This window comes from Trachemys scripta, chromosome 1, assembly GCF_013100865.1.
Source record: "Trachemys scripta elegans isolate TJP31775 chromosome 1, CAS_Tse_1.0, whole genome shotgun sequence".
Classification (NCBI taxonomy): domain Eukaryota; kingdom Metazoa; phylum Chordata; order Testudines; family Emydidae; genus Trachemys; species Trachemys scripta.
The window spans coordinates 6,343,246-6,357,879 of NC_048298.1; the positions used below are offsets into that span (position 1 = coordinate 6,343,246).

Genomic DNA, 14,634 nt, shown 5'->3' on the forward strand with positions numbered 1-14,634 from the left:
CATCGAGGTTTGCTGAATCAGTACGCTGCATTCCCGGCTAGCGCAGCTAACATCGGAGCTCCAAGACTGGGCAGCCTTAACAGCTCTCCACAGCACTAACGTCATCCTTCCTGACCCAAACACCTTTCACCTCTCTCCACTGGCTACCCCACTTCTCCACCACATTGAGTTAAAACGTCTTGTCCTCACCTTTGCTCTTCCACTCTGGCCTACATCTCCCAATCACCTAGGTGCACCCTCCCCCTAGCCCCCAAGTGAACCCATCCCAAAGCAGCCCACGGTTCTTGTGCCATGTTTGGGGAAGGACCAGTCTCCCAAAACAAAATTCCCCTTCAACAAAGTCTAGGGAACACCATGAGAGAAATATCATCGTTAAGCAGATCTTCTGCACAAGGGGCCCAGATTGACAGAAGCACTTCGGGGGGGTGGGAGGGGGGGGCAGCTGGCTGAGTATCTTTGTGAATCTGCATCTAGTCTTTTTTCAGTGCCCTCGTCCACCGGTCTGGCACTTTGCAAAGAGACACAGAGATATTTTTGAAGCCAGCCTTTAGAAGATATTTCAAACTGGCCCTCTATGTCTCCAGAAGGGATGGAAAGTGGGTTACATTGGGATCGAGGTCTCTCTAGGTTTCTGCACACGCAGAAATGGCCTGGACACCTTCCTACTGGGGTGTGTTAGGGTTAGGCAAGGGGAGAGTACAAAGAGGCAGTTTTAACCTGTCATCTTGCAGTGTGCAGGGCTAATGGAGATTCCAGCAGAGCCACAACTTGCCTTGAAGCCTCTTCAGCCTTTACAGCTTCCCCACCCCACGAATGTCCACTCTAATCCCACTTTAACGGCATCATTTTTTATGTTGCAAACCCAACTGATCAAAGTCCATTTGGGCGATACCAGCAAGAGTTGTGATTTTGCTTTGCACACTCTGTGGTCTGTGCTCACTCACCTTTGGGCCAGGTTTGCCGGATAAACCTACATTCCCCTGCAGAGAAATCAGACCGTAAGTCACTTGGCAAGAACAATACCCGTAGATGTCACTGAGTTCTGCTCTCACAACCCCAGCAAAACACAATCAGCAGCAGATAGAACTCACGGAAGTAATTCCGAAGACACCCTAGGAATGCGGGCGCTGCGGCCAACATGTTTAGACCTGGCTAGTGATTTTGGGTACCCAACCTGAGACACATTAAAGGGTGTGTTGGAAAGTGCTAAGCACCCGCTCTCTGAAATTAAGGTCCCTGGAAAGTGTCTCAATTTGGGCTCTCTGAAATGACAGTCACAATTAAAAACCTTGGCCCGAGTGTGCCCAAGTCTGCTAGTTGGTGGCCAGGCTCTAAAATGGCCATTCTGTGGCCTGGGACACAATGTCTGTGTATGTCTTTGAACTACAGCAGCCAACACCAAGTAGGACGCTTATGGTCTCTAAGCAGCAGTTCTGCCTGGTGAGCCAAAGTGGCATCTTCCCTTGTCTGAGCTGTTCGAAGTTATTCTAAGCTGCCTTTTGCAGCTCTTCAAGGCACCATGTTATGCAACTACCTGTTCTTTGCTTGTGCTCTGTTAGCAGCTGGACTAATATGCTATCGTGTGGGGAGGGGGGAGAAAGCATAGCAAGGGCTTTGATTGTCCACAGTCCTGTGTTTCAAAATAGCCAGAGTCCTACAGTTTAAGGCCAGAAGGGACCTGACCAGATCACATAGTCTGATCTCCTGTATATGACAGGCCACCACTCAGCCATCCCCACACCCAACCCAACAGCGCTACAGCCCTCAGGACACTAAACGGTGGTGAGCCACAGGCAGAGAACAGGAGGGATTGTGGTGCAGCCATGCCTGAGGTCCTTGCAATGGCAGGGACTTGATTAAGGCCCAGCTTGACAAAGCCTTGGCTGGGATAATTTAGTTGGTGTTGGTCCTGCTTTGAGGTCTCTTCCAACCCTAATCTTCTATGAAGTAATAGATTCCGGTGGTGCCCCTGGATCTGCACTACAGGGGGAGTTCACCTTCACCTTTGCTCTGCAGTCCCACAGCCTGGGATGAGCTGCCCTGTAATATGATCGTGCCCTATGGGCTCTGTAGAGTGTTTAAGGTGCATCGTTTTTGTATCAGAAGCTACTGGATTAATTTGCTAATGACAGGCCATACGGGGTGAGGCCAGACATTTCACTCTTAGTGCAGCCCCACTGACTCGTCACGTTGATTTCAGTGCGGGTGCCCAGAGGTAACGGAGCAGAATCAAGCTCAGGGGCTCTTGTTTTCTGTCCTTTCCCCTCTCGGTTCCCATTCATCGCATGGCCCCCACTCACCCTTTCGCCCATGTCCCCCTTCAATCCCGGTTGCCCTGGAATGCCAAAACCTGGACTTCCCTGAGGGGAGAGCAATGAACACAAATGCATCAAATTCACCGTGCTGCTTGCTGTAAAACATAATGATTCTTTTGCCCTCCTCCCTTTTCCTGCCTCCCTAGGAAGACTGAGATGAGATGGTCTCTCCCACCGGGCATCAGCAGCATTCAGCAACATGCAGGAATCCAGACCTGGGCTCGGCAGCCAGCATGGAGGTTTTCAGGAGGAGGCAGTTCTCATGGAAAGGCCCTTAGCTCTTTTGGGCTAGTATCTGCCATGAACATCACATTGAACAAGTCATAGCTGGGGGCAAACGCTGCTGCTAGAATTCTGATCAGTGAACGGAGTGAGTGCATCACTCTTGTTTCACCATCATCGCACCAGCTGCCTGTGCGACTCTGCGTTAGCATCACTGGTCTGCTCTCAACCTACTAAAGCCCGTGAGAATTCCCCTCCCCAAGCACCAGCTAGAGTTTGCCTGCCCCTGCTCCCTATGTCACCCTGCTTCAGTAACATGTTATGCGGTGTGTCCATTGCTTCAGCCCTTTATTTCCCCCATCTCTTGAGCCCACCCACTGGGGGTTCAGAGATGCTGACCTGCTTCCAGTTCATACTATAATTACCAGACAGTGTGTTTTGTGCTGCACAAGATACAAAGGGAGATACAGTCCCACCCCCAGACAGCTTCCAACTCAATAGACAAGCCTTTGCGTTTAGGGCCAACCAGAAAGGAGGCAGCTCCCACATGATGCATTTCCAGCGAAGAGAGGTAGGAAGTGAAAGGAGACGTATTGCTGGACCTCCGGGCCTCATTGTCACCCTCTCGCCTTACAACATATTTATCTCAAAGTCTTTGGCCTCAGTGTGCCACTGCAAACATCAGGGGCTACCATGCATGGACCATGCACACCAGTTTGGCTTAATGAGAAGCTCAGTCCACATTGTGGCCTTCTTCGCGAAGACCCACAATATACAATTTGAACCAATAAAGGAACTGAAAATTTCCAGTGCCATGAGCACGGCCTTTACCTTCTCTCCTTTATCTCCTTGTTTTCCTTTGTTTCCCTGTGGTCCTGTGGGGCCGACAGGTCCAATATCCCCCTAAGTATGAAGAAGTCACAAAGTTAGTAACGTCCTAGCCAGGGCTTGCCCTTCCTGTGTGACTGCTGGAATCCATGCAATGGGTGGTTCAGTTTTCAATCCACTCTGATGACTAATTTCTTTGAGAAATCCACCCATTTATCTTCAGATTTTATCCTGCTGCCCATCACCGTAGGATCTGGGTGCCTACTATGTAAAATCAATATCTATAGTTAAGTCCCTAGTGGATTTCATGGAGTCAGAGGCTCTGAAAATAATATCCTTCGCTGTGAAAAACTGTGTAACAGGGGAAGGAATTAGCAGAGTTAACCGGACTTTGCTCTCACTTGCTCCAATGGAGTTAAACCGGTGTAACTCCTAATTCACATTGGTGTAAATGTGATGAGCATCTGGCCCAGGAGTTGTCTGCTATGAAGCTTCAAAAGAGACTGGTATTTTACCAACAAAAATTATCAAAGGTCTGAAGAATAGGACGTCTGAGGCAAGGAGAAAGCTAAGGACCTCGCAGACCTCTCTGCCAGCGCGCCACAGAATGGAATGAAATGTTTTGAGACCCAGACAGCAACCAAGAGAGTATTGCTAAGTCCCAGAATGGGAGGTGGGTCTCATGAGAGGATCCATGTCTTACAGGAGTGCCCCACAGAATGGAAACGGTTGGAGAACAATGGGGATAAATGCACTGGGCACGCTCAAGCTTGAAGAAAAGCAAAGCAGCAGTTTGTCATGTTGCAAAGGGGGGTGTTAGGAAGAGGAGTTGAGGAATATATTAGCTTTCTTAGTCAACAAGAGCAGACCTAGCCAGGAGGGCTGCCGCAAGGAAAATGTAGCCTAAGTTCTGTAGTTCTAAGTCTGGCAATAAGCTGCTAAGGCAGTGGTCCACAGACTTTTCAGGGTTGCACCCAGGGCCGGCTCCAGGCACCAGCCGAGCAAGCTTGGCGTGCCCCGCTGAAGCCCTGGCTGCCTCCCTTCTCTCTCTCCCCCGCTCCCTCCCCCTTTCCCCCGCTAGCCAGGACACGTCTGCAGCGCAGGGAGTCCCCCTGCACCCTGGCTCCGGCCACCCTGCAGGGTTTCAGGGTTTTTTTTTTTTTTTCCTGCTTTGCCGCTCTGGCCGTGCTGCAGGTTTTTTTTTTTCTTTTGCTCGGGGCGGCAAAAAAGCCAGAGCCGGCCCTGATTGCACCCCACCCAGGAGCAGAGCCCCGTCTCGGGGCCAAGGCTGAGGGCAGGTCTGGGGTCGGGAGCAGAGCCCCAGCCGGGGGCAGGGCTGGGCGCAGGGCTGGGAGCCGTGGCTGGGGGCAGGGCCAGAGTGGAGCTGGAAGCAGATCAGGGCTGGGTGGCGCTCCCGCCCTGCCCCCCCCAGGGGCTGGATGGGGCTCTGCCATCCCCTCACCTCCAACTAGGGGGGTGCACCCCAGTTTGGGGACCACTGTGCTAAGGAAAGTACCAGCGTTAGAACATTCCATACCGGACACATCCATAAGGGTGGGGAAAAAAGGGAAATTAAATCAATCCTGCCGTCAAGCAGGTGCCTGGCATGGCTAATGCAGCAGGCGGTCTCTTCCACCTCTAAGAAGTCCCTGGATTTTGGAAACCGAGTTTACTCTAGCAATGTCAACATCTCTCCACTCTAGACAGAGTCCAGAGTCTGTCTGGGGCACTAGATCTGTGCTTTACTAACCCCCTTAACCAGTACCCCACAATCTAAGCCTTTTCCACACGCTGACACTGGAAACAGAATGGCTGGAAGCAAATTTACATCTACCACGTGTCTAGATGTTATGTGAGGGTTTAAATTTGCTTGCATATAAACAAGAGAAAGATTAATGGGGCAGAATCATCGTTGATCATGTGTCATTATACCCAGACTTTGAATACAGCTTCCATATGAGGAGAGACTAAAAATACTGGGACTGTTCATCTTATAAAAGAGACTTGGGGAGGGGGGCGGATATGCTAGAGGTCTATAAAATGATGAAGGGGGGTGGGGAAAGTGAATAAGGAAGTATTATTTACTCTGTCACACAACACACAACCAAGGGGCCACCTAATCAAATTAATAGGCAGGAGCTTTAAAACAAATGTAAGGAAGTACTTCTTCACACAACACACAATCAACCTGTGGAACTCATTGCCAGAGGACGTTGTGAAGGCCAAAACTATAACTGGATTCAAAAAAGAATTAGATACGTTCATGGAAGATAGGTCCACCAATGGCTATTAGACAAGATGGTCAGGGTCACAACACCATGCTCTGGGTGTCCCTCAGCCTCTGACTGCTAGAAGCTGGGACTGGATGCTAGGGGCTGGATCACTTAATTGCCCTGTTCTGTTCAGTCCCTCTGAAGCATCTGGCCCTGGACACTGTTAGACAGAGGATACTGGCTAAATGGACCACTGGTCTGACCCAGTATGATCGTTCTTGAATTCCAATCTCTGTTCACTTGAGCTCTGTCATTTCATGAGGCCAGGTCTTCGTATATCCCAGGAATCTCAGTGAGCAACATGGTACTCAGCCCTAGTCTTCTTAGACAAAGGTCTCATGCAAGTTTTAAAGTTGTTCTGCATAGTTAACTTACTCTGGCACCCTTCTTGCCTGGAGGTCCAACAACCTAGGAGAAAAGGAAGCCGCATAAGTGTCCTCTTTATTTAGAGGAATTATTTCCCTGCCACAGGTGGATATTAGAATCATAGAAGATTAGGGATCTCAGGAGGTCATCTAGTCCAACCCCCTGCTCAAAGCAGGACCAACCCCAACTAAATCGTCCCAGCCAGGGATTTGTCAAGCCGGGCCTTAAAAACCTCTAAGGAAGGAGATTCCACCACCTCCCTAGGGTACCCATTCCAGTCAGGGCCGGCTCCAGGCACCAGCTTCTCAAGCAGGTGCTTGGGGCGGCCGTTCCGGACAGGGGCGGCAGTTCCAGGTATTTGGCGGCAATTCGGCGGAGGGTCCATCACTCCGCCTGGGAGTGAAGGACCTCCCGCCGAATTGCCGCCGCAGATCGCGATCGCGGCTTTTTTTAGATCGCAATCACGGCTTTTTTTTTTTTTTTTTTGGTTTTGGCTGCTTGGGGCGGCCAAAACCCTGGAGCCGGCCCTGATTCCAGTGCTTCACCACTCTCCTAGTGAAATAGTGTTTCCTAATATCCAACCTAAACTTCCCCCACTGCAACTTGAGACCATTGCTCCTTGTTCTGTCATCTGCCACCACTGAGAACAGCCGAGCTCCATCCGCTTTGGAACCCCCCTTCAGGTAGTTGAAAGCAGCTATCAAATCCCCCCTCATTCTTCTCTTCTGCAGACTAAATAAGCCCAGTTCACTCAGCCACAATCAGATCATGTTACACTGGGGTTTTACAGAGGGTGAGTGGGGGAGGACACAACTCAAATTTCAAAGCAAAATAAGCTCAGTCTACTTCCATTACCCTATAGGACCTTGCAACCTGTGTTTTAATGGCAAAAGCCAATTCCTGTACTGTATCCAACATCAGAAAGGACTATAGGCCTGGTCCAAAACCCATTGAAAGACTCCCATATATTTCAATGGGTTTTGGATCAGGGCCTATATAAGCCCAAGTGTGGGATCCAAAGGTAATTCACCTTCAGGGCAGCGGGGCCAGTTAACTGGCCAAGACTTACCCAGAACAGCCCAAGGACTTTAAGTACACCAGGGCTGAGCCTCGATGGATCCAGCAGGCCTCAGTATCTATCAGAATAAATTTAAGTGCCCTGGTAGTGCCCAAATCAACCCTGTGCTAACTCTCATAACCGGAAATCAGATTAAATGGATAGGATTAGACTACAAAATCTTTGGGGCCAGGATTGTCTTTCTAGCACCAGTCTCAATGGGGCCCCAGTCTGGATCAGGGCCTTCCAGGAAATCGCATATTACAGAAGAAATAGCAGTAATCACTAATGTGGAACTGGCTTTCAGAATTCCACCACTGGGGAGCCTGGTTTTCAGAAGTCAGTGCAACCCGTGAATCCATGTGACTTTAACAGTGAGTGTGACCAGACGGTTCAGTAAGACTTCCCGAGTTCTGTAGCTTTTCATGTTGCCCGCTGTAACGCTGTGCGTTAAGCGGCACAAGCCATGTCTGTATTGTACACTGAGTGATGCAGTATCTATTGTGCAGGGGAGTTACTAGAACTACTGTCCACGCATAGTTACCCCCATGGCCGGAGCACCTGGAAAGCCCTGACTTCCCTGTAAGAAAAGAGTAAATACATAATGTTAAAAGTTAGAAAATTAAATGCTTTTATGCTTAAAAAACCTAAAGCATCATTTCTTAAACCAGCCCCCAGCTCAGGCACAGAAGGACAGAAGGAAAACATTAGGATGATGCTTAGGGCCCTACCAAATTCATGGTCCATTTTGGTCAATTTCAGGGTCATAGGATTGTAAAAATTGTAAATTTCATGATTTCAGCTATTTAAATCTGAAATTTCATGGTGTTGTAACTGTAGGGGTCCTGACTCAAAAGGGGATTATGGGGGGGTCACAAGGTTATTGTAGGAGGGCTGTGGTATTGCCACCCTTACTTCCGCACTGCCTTCAGAGCTGGTCTCCCCCATGAAATCTGGTCTTTTGTATACATTTATCCTATATTATACAGATTTCATGGTCTGTGTTACATTTTTCATGGCCAGGAATTTGGTAGGGCCCTAATGATGCTGTCTGTCTTTCATTGGCCCAATGACCCGTCGTTGTCATTATGAATGACTGTGATGACTAAGAATGGTCAGTGGCACAGGGAAAGAGTGAGAGATGTACACTATTGGCTGGGGTTTGGGCATTCACTTGGGATGTGGGAGACCAAGTTCAAGTCCCCGCTCCAGTTACTGTTTACACTAAGTGGAACAGATTGAGAGAGCTCGACCGCAGAATAGCCCATGGCCCAGTCACCTGAGAGGTGGGAGACCCAAGTACAAGTGCCTTCCCCACAACAGACAGAGAGGGGAATTGAACCAGGGTTTCCTACATCCCAGGTAAGCACCCCTAGCTACTGGGCTAAAGGAGACCCCACCACAACTCATTTTGTGAATCTAGTTCTTTTAAAATGCCAGAAACAAAACATTTTTGTTTGACTCAAAATGGATTTTTTTTCCTTAGTTGACGAAATTTTTTGCAGTTTTCCGATTCAATTTGACCCAAAATGAATTTAATAAAAATTTTGGGGTTGCCAGTGAACTGAAAAATCAGTTATTCCCCCTGCCCTGTTTGGAACATGATGTTCCAGAAGAGAGGAAACTTGTAAAGGGAGCTAAACACAGTCACTATTTTAAGGTTGTTATCTGATTATCAGGAGTCCTGACTCCTGTTCTTTGCCTTGGCTCCTCGATCTAAACGACCCCCTCACCCCCCGTCGCCTCACGTATTACTTACTTGGTCTCCTTTCTGCCCCACCATTCCTGGAAGACCCTGTAAAACATCAAAGGAACATTTCCAACAGGTTAAAAATACTTCAGTCGTTTAATTCCAGGGTCCCAAAGGGACCACATTGTTCAGCAGGGACAACGGCAGTGTCAGGTTGGGTCTTCATGGCGCATTTAGCCGTTGGCTTCTTTGATAAGACTGCCCCCAAAAGGGAGTTAAATGTGATGATGATTTTAATGCCATGAAAACTCGTCCATTAGGGAATGGAATGAGGTCACCAGCGCCTGGCACATAGGCTACCCCTCAGCCATCAGATGGGAACATTGATCATGAACCTGGGCCCGATTTGAATAGGGCGACCTAGAAGCGATAAACTATGTCCCACTACCAGGCTTTTCAACACAAGCCCAGACCCATGCCATGGACTAGCTCTTCTTCAGGGACCTCCAACCAGATCCACACGTACATACAAATCTCAATAGAAATTCTGTTCTCATGAGATTTCCCGCTCAATTTTTAACTGACAGAAGTTTGAATACAAGACCAGAAGGCACCCATACCAACCCCCACTCTAAGGGCTTTTGGGTGGGAGAGAGAGATCTGCCAGTCAGTAGGAAACCTAAATCAAACTCTGAGACACCCAAATCTCACCACTTCATTGCCATTCCAGGAGGCTAAAAGGGGATGGGGCTAGTCTTCAATCTGAATGCAGCTAGGTGACCAGATGTCCCGATTTTATAGGGACAGTCCCAATATTTGGGGCTTTTTCTTATATAAGTTCCAATTACCCCCCACTCCCAGTCCCGATTTTTCACACTTGCTATCTGGTCACCCTAAATGCACCCATTGCAGACTCACGTTAATGAAGAGCCTGATTCTCATTAATACCATGTTTCTTTCACACCATTCTGGCAGGTAAAAGGCCCACTTTAATGCCCCTTTACCCAGAGTGGCATAAAGGGACATTCATGTAAATGAGAGCCAGGTTGAGCATCTCTAGCAACGGGAGATGCCAAACAGAGACTACAATGTTTGCAAGACTGTTGAAAGTGGCTCCAAAGGCACCGCAACATCTAGAAGGAGCTGGCTCTGCAATGGTCTCGTCAAGAAAGGGTTTGGGATAGTTCCATTTGTTACAGGCAGGCTTATTCTGACAGCAGCTTGTCAAGCAACTTGATTGACTTACAGCAATTCCTTGAAGTCCCTTCGGCCCCATTTCTCCAGGCTCCCCCTGCAAGCGACAGAAAATACATAGGGATATTAGGTGCATAATTGTTGCCAGAACAGACCAATGGTCCACTTACTTCAGCGTCCAATCTCTGACAGAGCCTGGTGCTCAAAACTGCAGAGGAAGTCACCTGCAGGGGAGATATCTTCCTGTCCCCAGCTGGTGATGAGCCCATGTCCTGAAGCATGAGGATTGGTAACTTATTTTTATCCTAAAGGCAAATGCTAATAAAAATGTCCAATTTTATTTTGATCCTTGATTTAATAATTAAATGAAAATTCAGAAGAAATGTGCCTTGGGGATCTGTAAAACAACAAATATGCATGGGAAATATTCCTCAAAAGAAAACTGAATACACATTTAACAGGCTAAGACCCCTCAGATATTGGGCTCAATTCTGCTGCCAACCACACTGGTTTTAGCCCAGTGTAACTCCACCAACTTTATCTTTAATCTATACCAGTATAACCAAGAGCAAATCAGGCTTATTCTCTCTCTCCTCTCCTATGTCCAAGCATCATTTATTTCTATCAGTTTAAGGACCCCTCTCACCTTCTCCCCTTTGACACCTGCTTGGCCTTTTTTACCCTGGAAAATGAAAGATGCTTTTGTTAAGACAAAGATCCATTTGCAAAGAAATATCAACCCACGAACATACAAGCCCTGCACTCTGCAGGAGAAAGAGCTTTGGATATTCCTTCTCCAGGAGTTTGCAAAGCAAGAGGACAAATATCTTTGCTTTCATATCAATAGACTTTGCATTCATATATTGCCCTTCAGGTGAGGATTTCAAAGAGCAGGACAAATAATAATTAATTCTCACAATATTGTGTGTATTATGGTAACACCAGCTGAGATTGGGGTCCCATTTTACCGGGGCAGTTTGGGCTCTAAATTCACTGAATTTTTTTGTTAAACTTTGATTTTGGTTCACCCAAACCCTACCTTTGGGCCAGTCAGTCCTTCTTCTCCAGGCAATCCTGGTTCACCCTAAACAAAACAAAAAAATGTTATTTCCCTGACTGTCCCATGTAGTCTGTCCCAGAAAGAACTCATTAAAAACACCAGTAGTTACAGGCTTAAGGGCCCTTACAGAAAACACCCAGTCACGCTTTTTTCTTTTCTTAAAGAGGTACAATTGCACATGCAAAAATGCACATACAAGTGCATGCCCACATTTGTGTACACAGTACCATGATTGCACATGCAAAGGGCAAGTTAGAGACGGCTGTTTGCATGTGCAAATACCCAGTTCCCATGCCTTGTTATAAACATGCACATGCATTTTTCTACATGCAAGCGGGGCTTGGCCCTCAGTGTTATGTGTTGAAGGGGCAGTTCTTTAGAAAGCAAGTTCTCCATTAGCTAGACAAGATGGTCTGAAGTGAGTCATCTGTCCATCTCCCAGAGCCGCTGCTCTGCAGAATCCTCTCCAAGCAATAAGCCACTTGATGCTGGAGAGGCATGGAAGAGAAACAGTGATAAGAAGATGGAATTAGCCAGACCCGACCGTTGGCCAGTTAGGTTCGGTATCCTGCCCACAGCAGTGGCTGTCGTCCCATGCTTCAGGGGGAGGGCAACTACTCACTCAATCGTGCATTTAGCTACTCGTTCAGTGCTACATGTAGGGGCCGGGAGATCTTCCCAGCCCATGGAGGTGACCACTTCATGCCCATAGTTTTGATTATCTTTCACATACCTAAGCCACTCTCAGGGCTTTTTTGTTATATCAAAAAAATCACAGGATTTGACTCCCTGATCCTTGTCCAGCAGTGACTGTCACAGGCTGATGCATCAACATTTTCCTCGCCCTCGGGCGGCAAAATCCTCCCCACTCTCCGCGAGTCACTTCTCCAACAATCATTGCCACCCATTTGTGAGGGGTCTCTCTCATGTACACTTTGTACATGGTAGGGCTGCACAGCAGGTCATGGTCTTGTACGAGATATGGATTGGCTACAGAACTCTCTTCTCAGGGCGAAACACACCAGATGTGTTCACTAGAAGATCCTTTAATGCATTGCCAGCAATGGCGGAGGTTAGCTTTAAAAAGGTATGTTGCCTTGTGGCTGAACAGTATAATACAGTTTAATATGCCTTTCCAGACACCTTTCACCTTGCCAGCCTCACCAGGAACTAGGGTTGCCAACTTTCTAATCGCACAAAACCGAACAACCCTGCCCCGCCCCCTGTCCCGAGGCCCCGCCCCTTCTCTGAGGTGCAGCCCCCACTTGCTCCGTCCCCCCTCCCTCCATCGCTTGCTCTCCTCCACCCTCACTCACTTTCATCGGGATGGGGCAGGGGGGTTGGGGTGTGAGTGCTCTGGCTGGGGGTGCGGACTCAGGTGAGACCAGGGATGAAGGGTTTGGGGTGCAGGAGGGGGCTCCTGGCTGGGGCTGAGGGGGTTCAGAGCGTGAGAAAGGGTGAGAGCTCCGGCTGGGGGTGTTGGCTCTGGGGTGGGGCCAGAAATGAGGGGTTCAGGGTGCAAGAGGGGGCTCTGGGCTGGGGTGCAGGGGGGTGAGGGCTCCATCTGGGGGTGTGGGCTCTGGGTTGAGGTTAGAGATGAGGGATTTGGAGTGCAGGAGGGGGCTCAGGGCTGGGGCAGAGTGTTGTGGGGGGGAATGCGGGCTCTGGGAGTGAGTTTGGATGTGGGAGGGGACTCCAGGCAGGGGGTTGGAGTGCGTGATGGGGTTCAGGGTACACGGTTCCGCCAGTGCTTACCGTGGCTCCCAGGAAGCAGCTGCCACGTTCCTGCAGCCCCATGGCGCATGGGCAGCCATGGACGGGAGGCTCCGTGCGCTGCCCTTGCACCCACAGACGCCACCCTCACAGTTACCATTGGTCGTGGTTCCTGGCCAATGGGAGCTGCGGAGCCGGCACTCAGGGCGGGGATAGCGCATGGCGCCTCCCTGGCCGCCCATAGGCCTAGGGGCCGCAAGGACCTGGCAGTCGCTTCCAGAAGCCACACAGACCTATGGCAGGCAGGGAGCCGGCCTTAGCCCCGCTGCGCCACTGACCGGACTTTTAACGGATCAGTTGGCGGTGCCAACCGGAGCCACCAGGGTCCCTTTTCAACGGGGCGTTCCAGTCAAAATCTGGACGCCTGGTAACCCTACCAGGAAACTAGGAATTCCCAGGCTGGATCAGAGCAGAGACCACCAGATGTTTCAGAGGAAGGCATTCAAACCGGACATTAGGAAGATGTGGGCTAATCTGTCCCCCACTTTCAGACTCATCCTAATCCCTAATAGTTAGAGGTTAAGACTTGAAGCATGAGTTTTAATCTGTCTTCAAGAATGGATGGATGTTAGCATTAACTACTGCAACTCTGGATATTCTGGCTAGCCATAAATGGGAACATAGGACACAGGACTCGAAGGGATCGCTGTGTCACTGAGTCCAATCCCCTGTTACCACAGGAAGCCACGTCATATAGTCCCATTCATAAATGTATCAAGCTCCACCTTAAAACTACTTAGGTTGTTTGTCCCCCACTACTCCTATGGGGAGGCTGTTCCAGAACTTTACTCTTCTGATGGGTAGAAGCCTCCTTCTAGTTTCCAGCCTAAATTTATTCATGACCAGTTTCTACCCATCCAGTCTCTTTTTTTTAAGTCTTGCTGGATTCTTGGCCTCAATGTCATCCTGTGGTAGGGAGTTCCACTGTCTAATTATGCCTTGCGTGAAGAAGGATTTCCTTTCACAGGTTTTGAATTTGGGGTAGTGTCATTGTATTCTATGCCACAAGTGATGTCCGTCCACCTTCCCCGTCAGAAGACCACCACCCATTTCCAACCACCCTAGCACAGGTTCAACTTGGATGAGTGTTTTTAATACCCGCCTTTTGTCCTTGTGCTCCGGGTGGTCCCATTTCCCCCTGAAAAACAGAGAGAGAAGACAGCTCAGACTCTAGGACTCATTGCTGGCTCCTGTCCTCTTCATCATCATCACCATTCTTCAGTGTTTCTCTCCTTTTTCAACCCCAGCAGCAGTGCATGAGTTTCAACCACACCTCTCCATTGTGATCCAGCTATTTACAAAGGGCTGATTTCAGCAACGCCCGTCCCTCGCCTATTAGATTGTCACCTCCAACAGTTTGCTAAATCCAGTTCCATCAAACAGTGAAGACACAGGCATCTTGCATGGACAGAGCAATTCCTACCAGGTGTTTAGGGGCAAAGGGCAGGATGCCGGAAGCCCAAGCGGGATTTTTGTGCCACAAGTCCAGCTGCACAGGAACTCCAGGCACTGCCTGGCACAGCAGGGATTTGGGGGTAGAGCTGCTGGATCTGCCACCAACCATTTCCCTTGGCAGAGGGGGAGGCCAGGTGCTGCACGGGCTGCAGTGGACACTGTGGAACAGCTCCACTTCTGTTCCATGGCCTAGGTGCCTTCCCTCTCTACAGCCCCACTGGAACACCCCAGAGCACAGGCCGTGAGGCTCAGGCTTCTCATTGGGACCAGTGTTTGGGCGTTAATGCCGTGCAGGTCAGATGCTAATTGGATCAGACTGACTCCTCCCCAAGCTGGAACTCCGAAGCCACATGGTGCTCACAGCCAGGTGAAATTCTCTCCTACCTCTGAGAAAATAACAT

The 14,634-nt window shown here is 49.2% G+C and overlaps 1 protein-coding gene across 1 annotated transcript in view; it reads right to left on the reverse strand.

Annotated features, from left to right (window-relative positions):
* Positions 1–14,634, reverse strand: part of LOC117873537 (collagen alpha-1(VII) chain-like) — a 227,207-nt gene that overhangs the window by 130,888 nt on the left and 81,685 nt on the right. Inside the window, exons 39-48 of the mRNA XM_034763016.1 lie at positions 13,881–13,916; positions 10,985–11,029; positions 10,592–10,627; positions 9,998–10,042; positions 8,821–8,856; positions 7,606–7,641; positions 6,014–6,046; positions 3,369–3,440; positions 2,301–2,360; positions 945–980 (exon numbers count right to left, since the gene is read on the reverse strand). Of these exons, the coding sequence (XP_034618907.1) occupies positions 945–980; positions 2,301–2,360; positions 3,369–3,440; positions 6,014–6,046; positions 7,606–7,641; positions 8,821–8,856; positions 9,998–10,042; positions 10,592–10,627; positions 10,985–11,029; positions 13,881–13,916 (435 nt within the window). The remainder of the gene's footprint in view (positions 1–944; positions 981–2,300; positions 2,361–3,368; positions 3,441–6,013; positions 6,047–7,605; positions 7,642–8,820; positions 8,857–9,997; positions 10,043–10,591; positions 10,628–10,984; positions 11,030–13,880; positions 13,917–14,634) is intronic.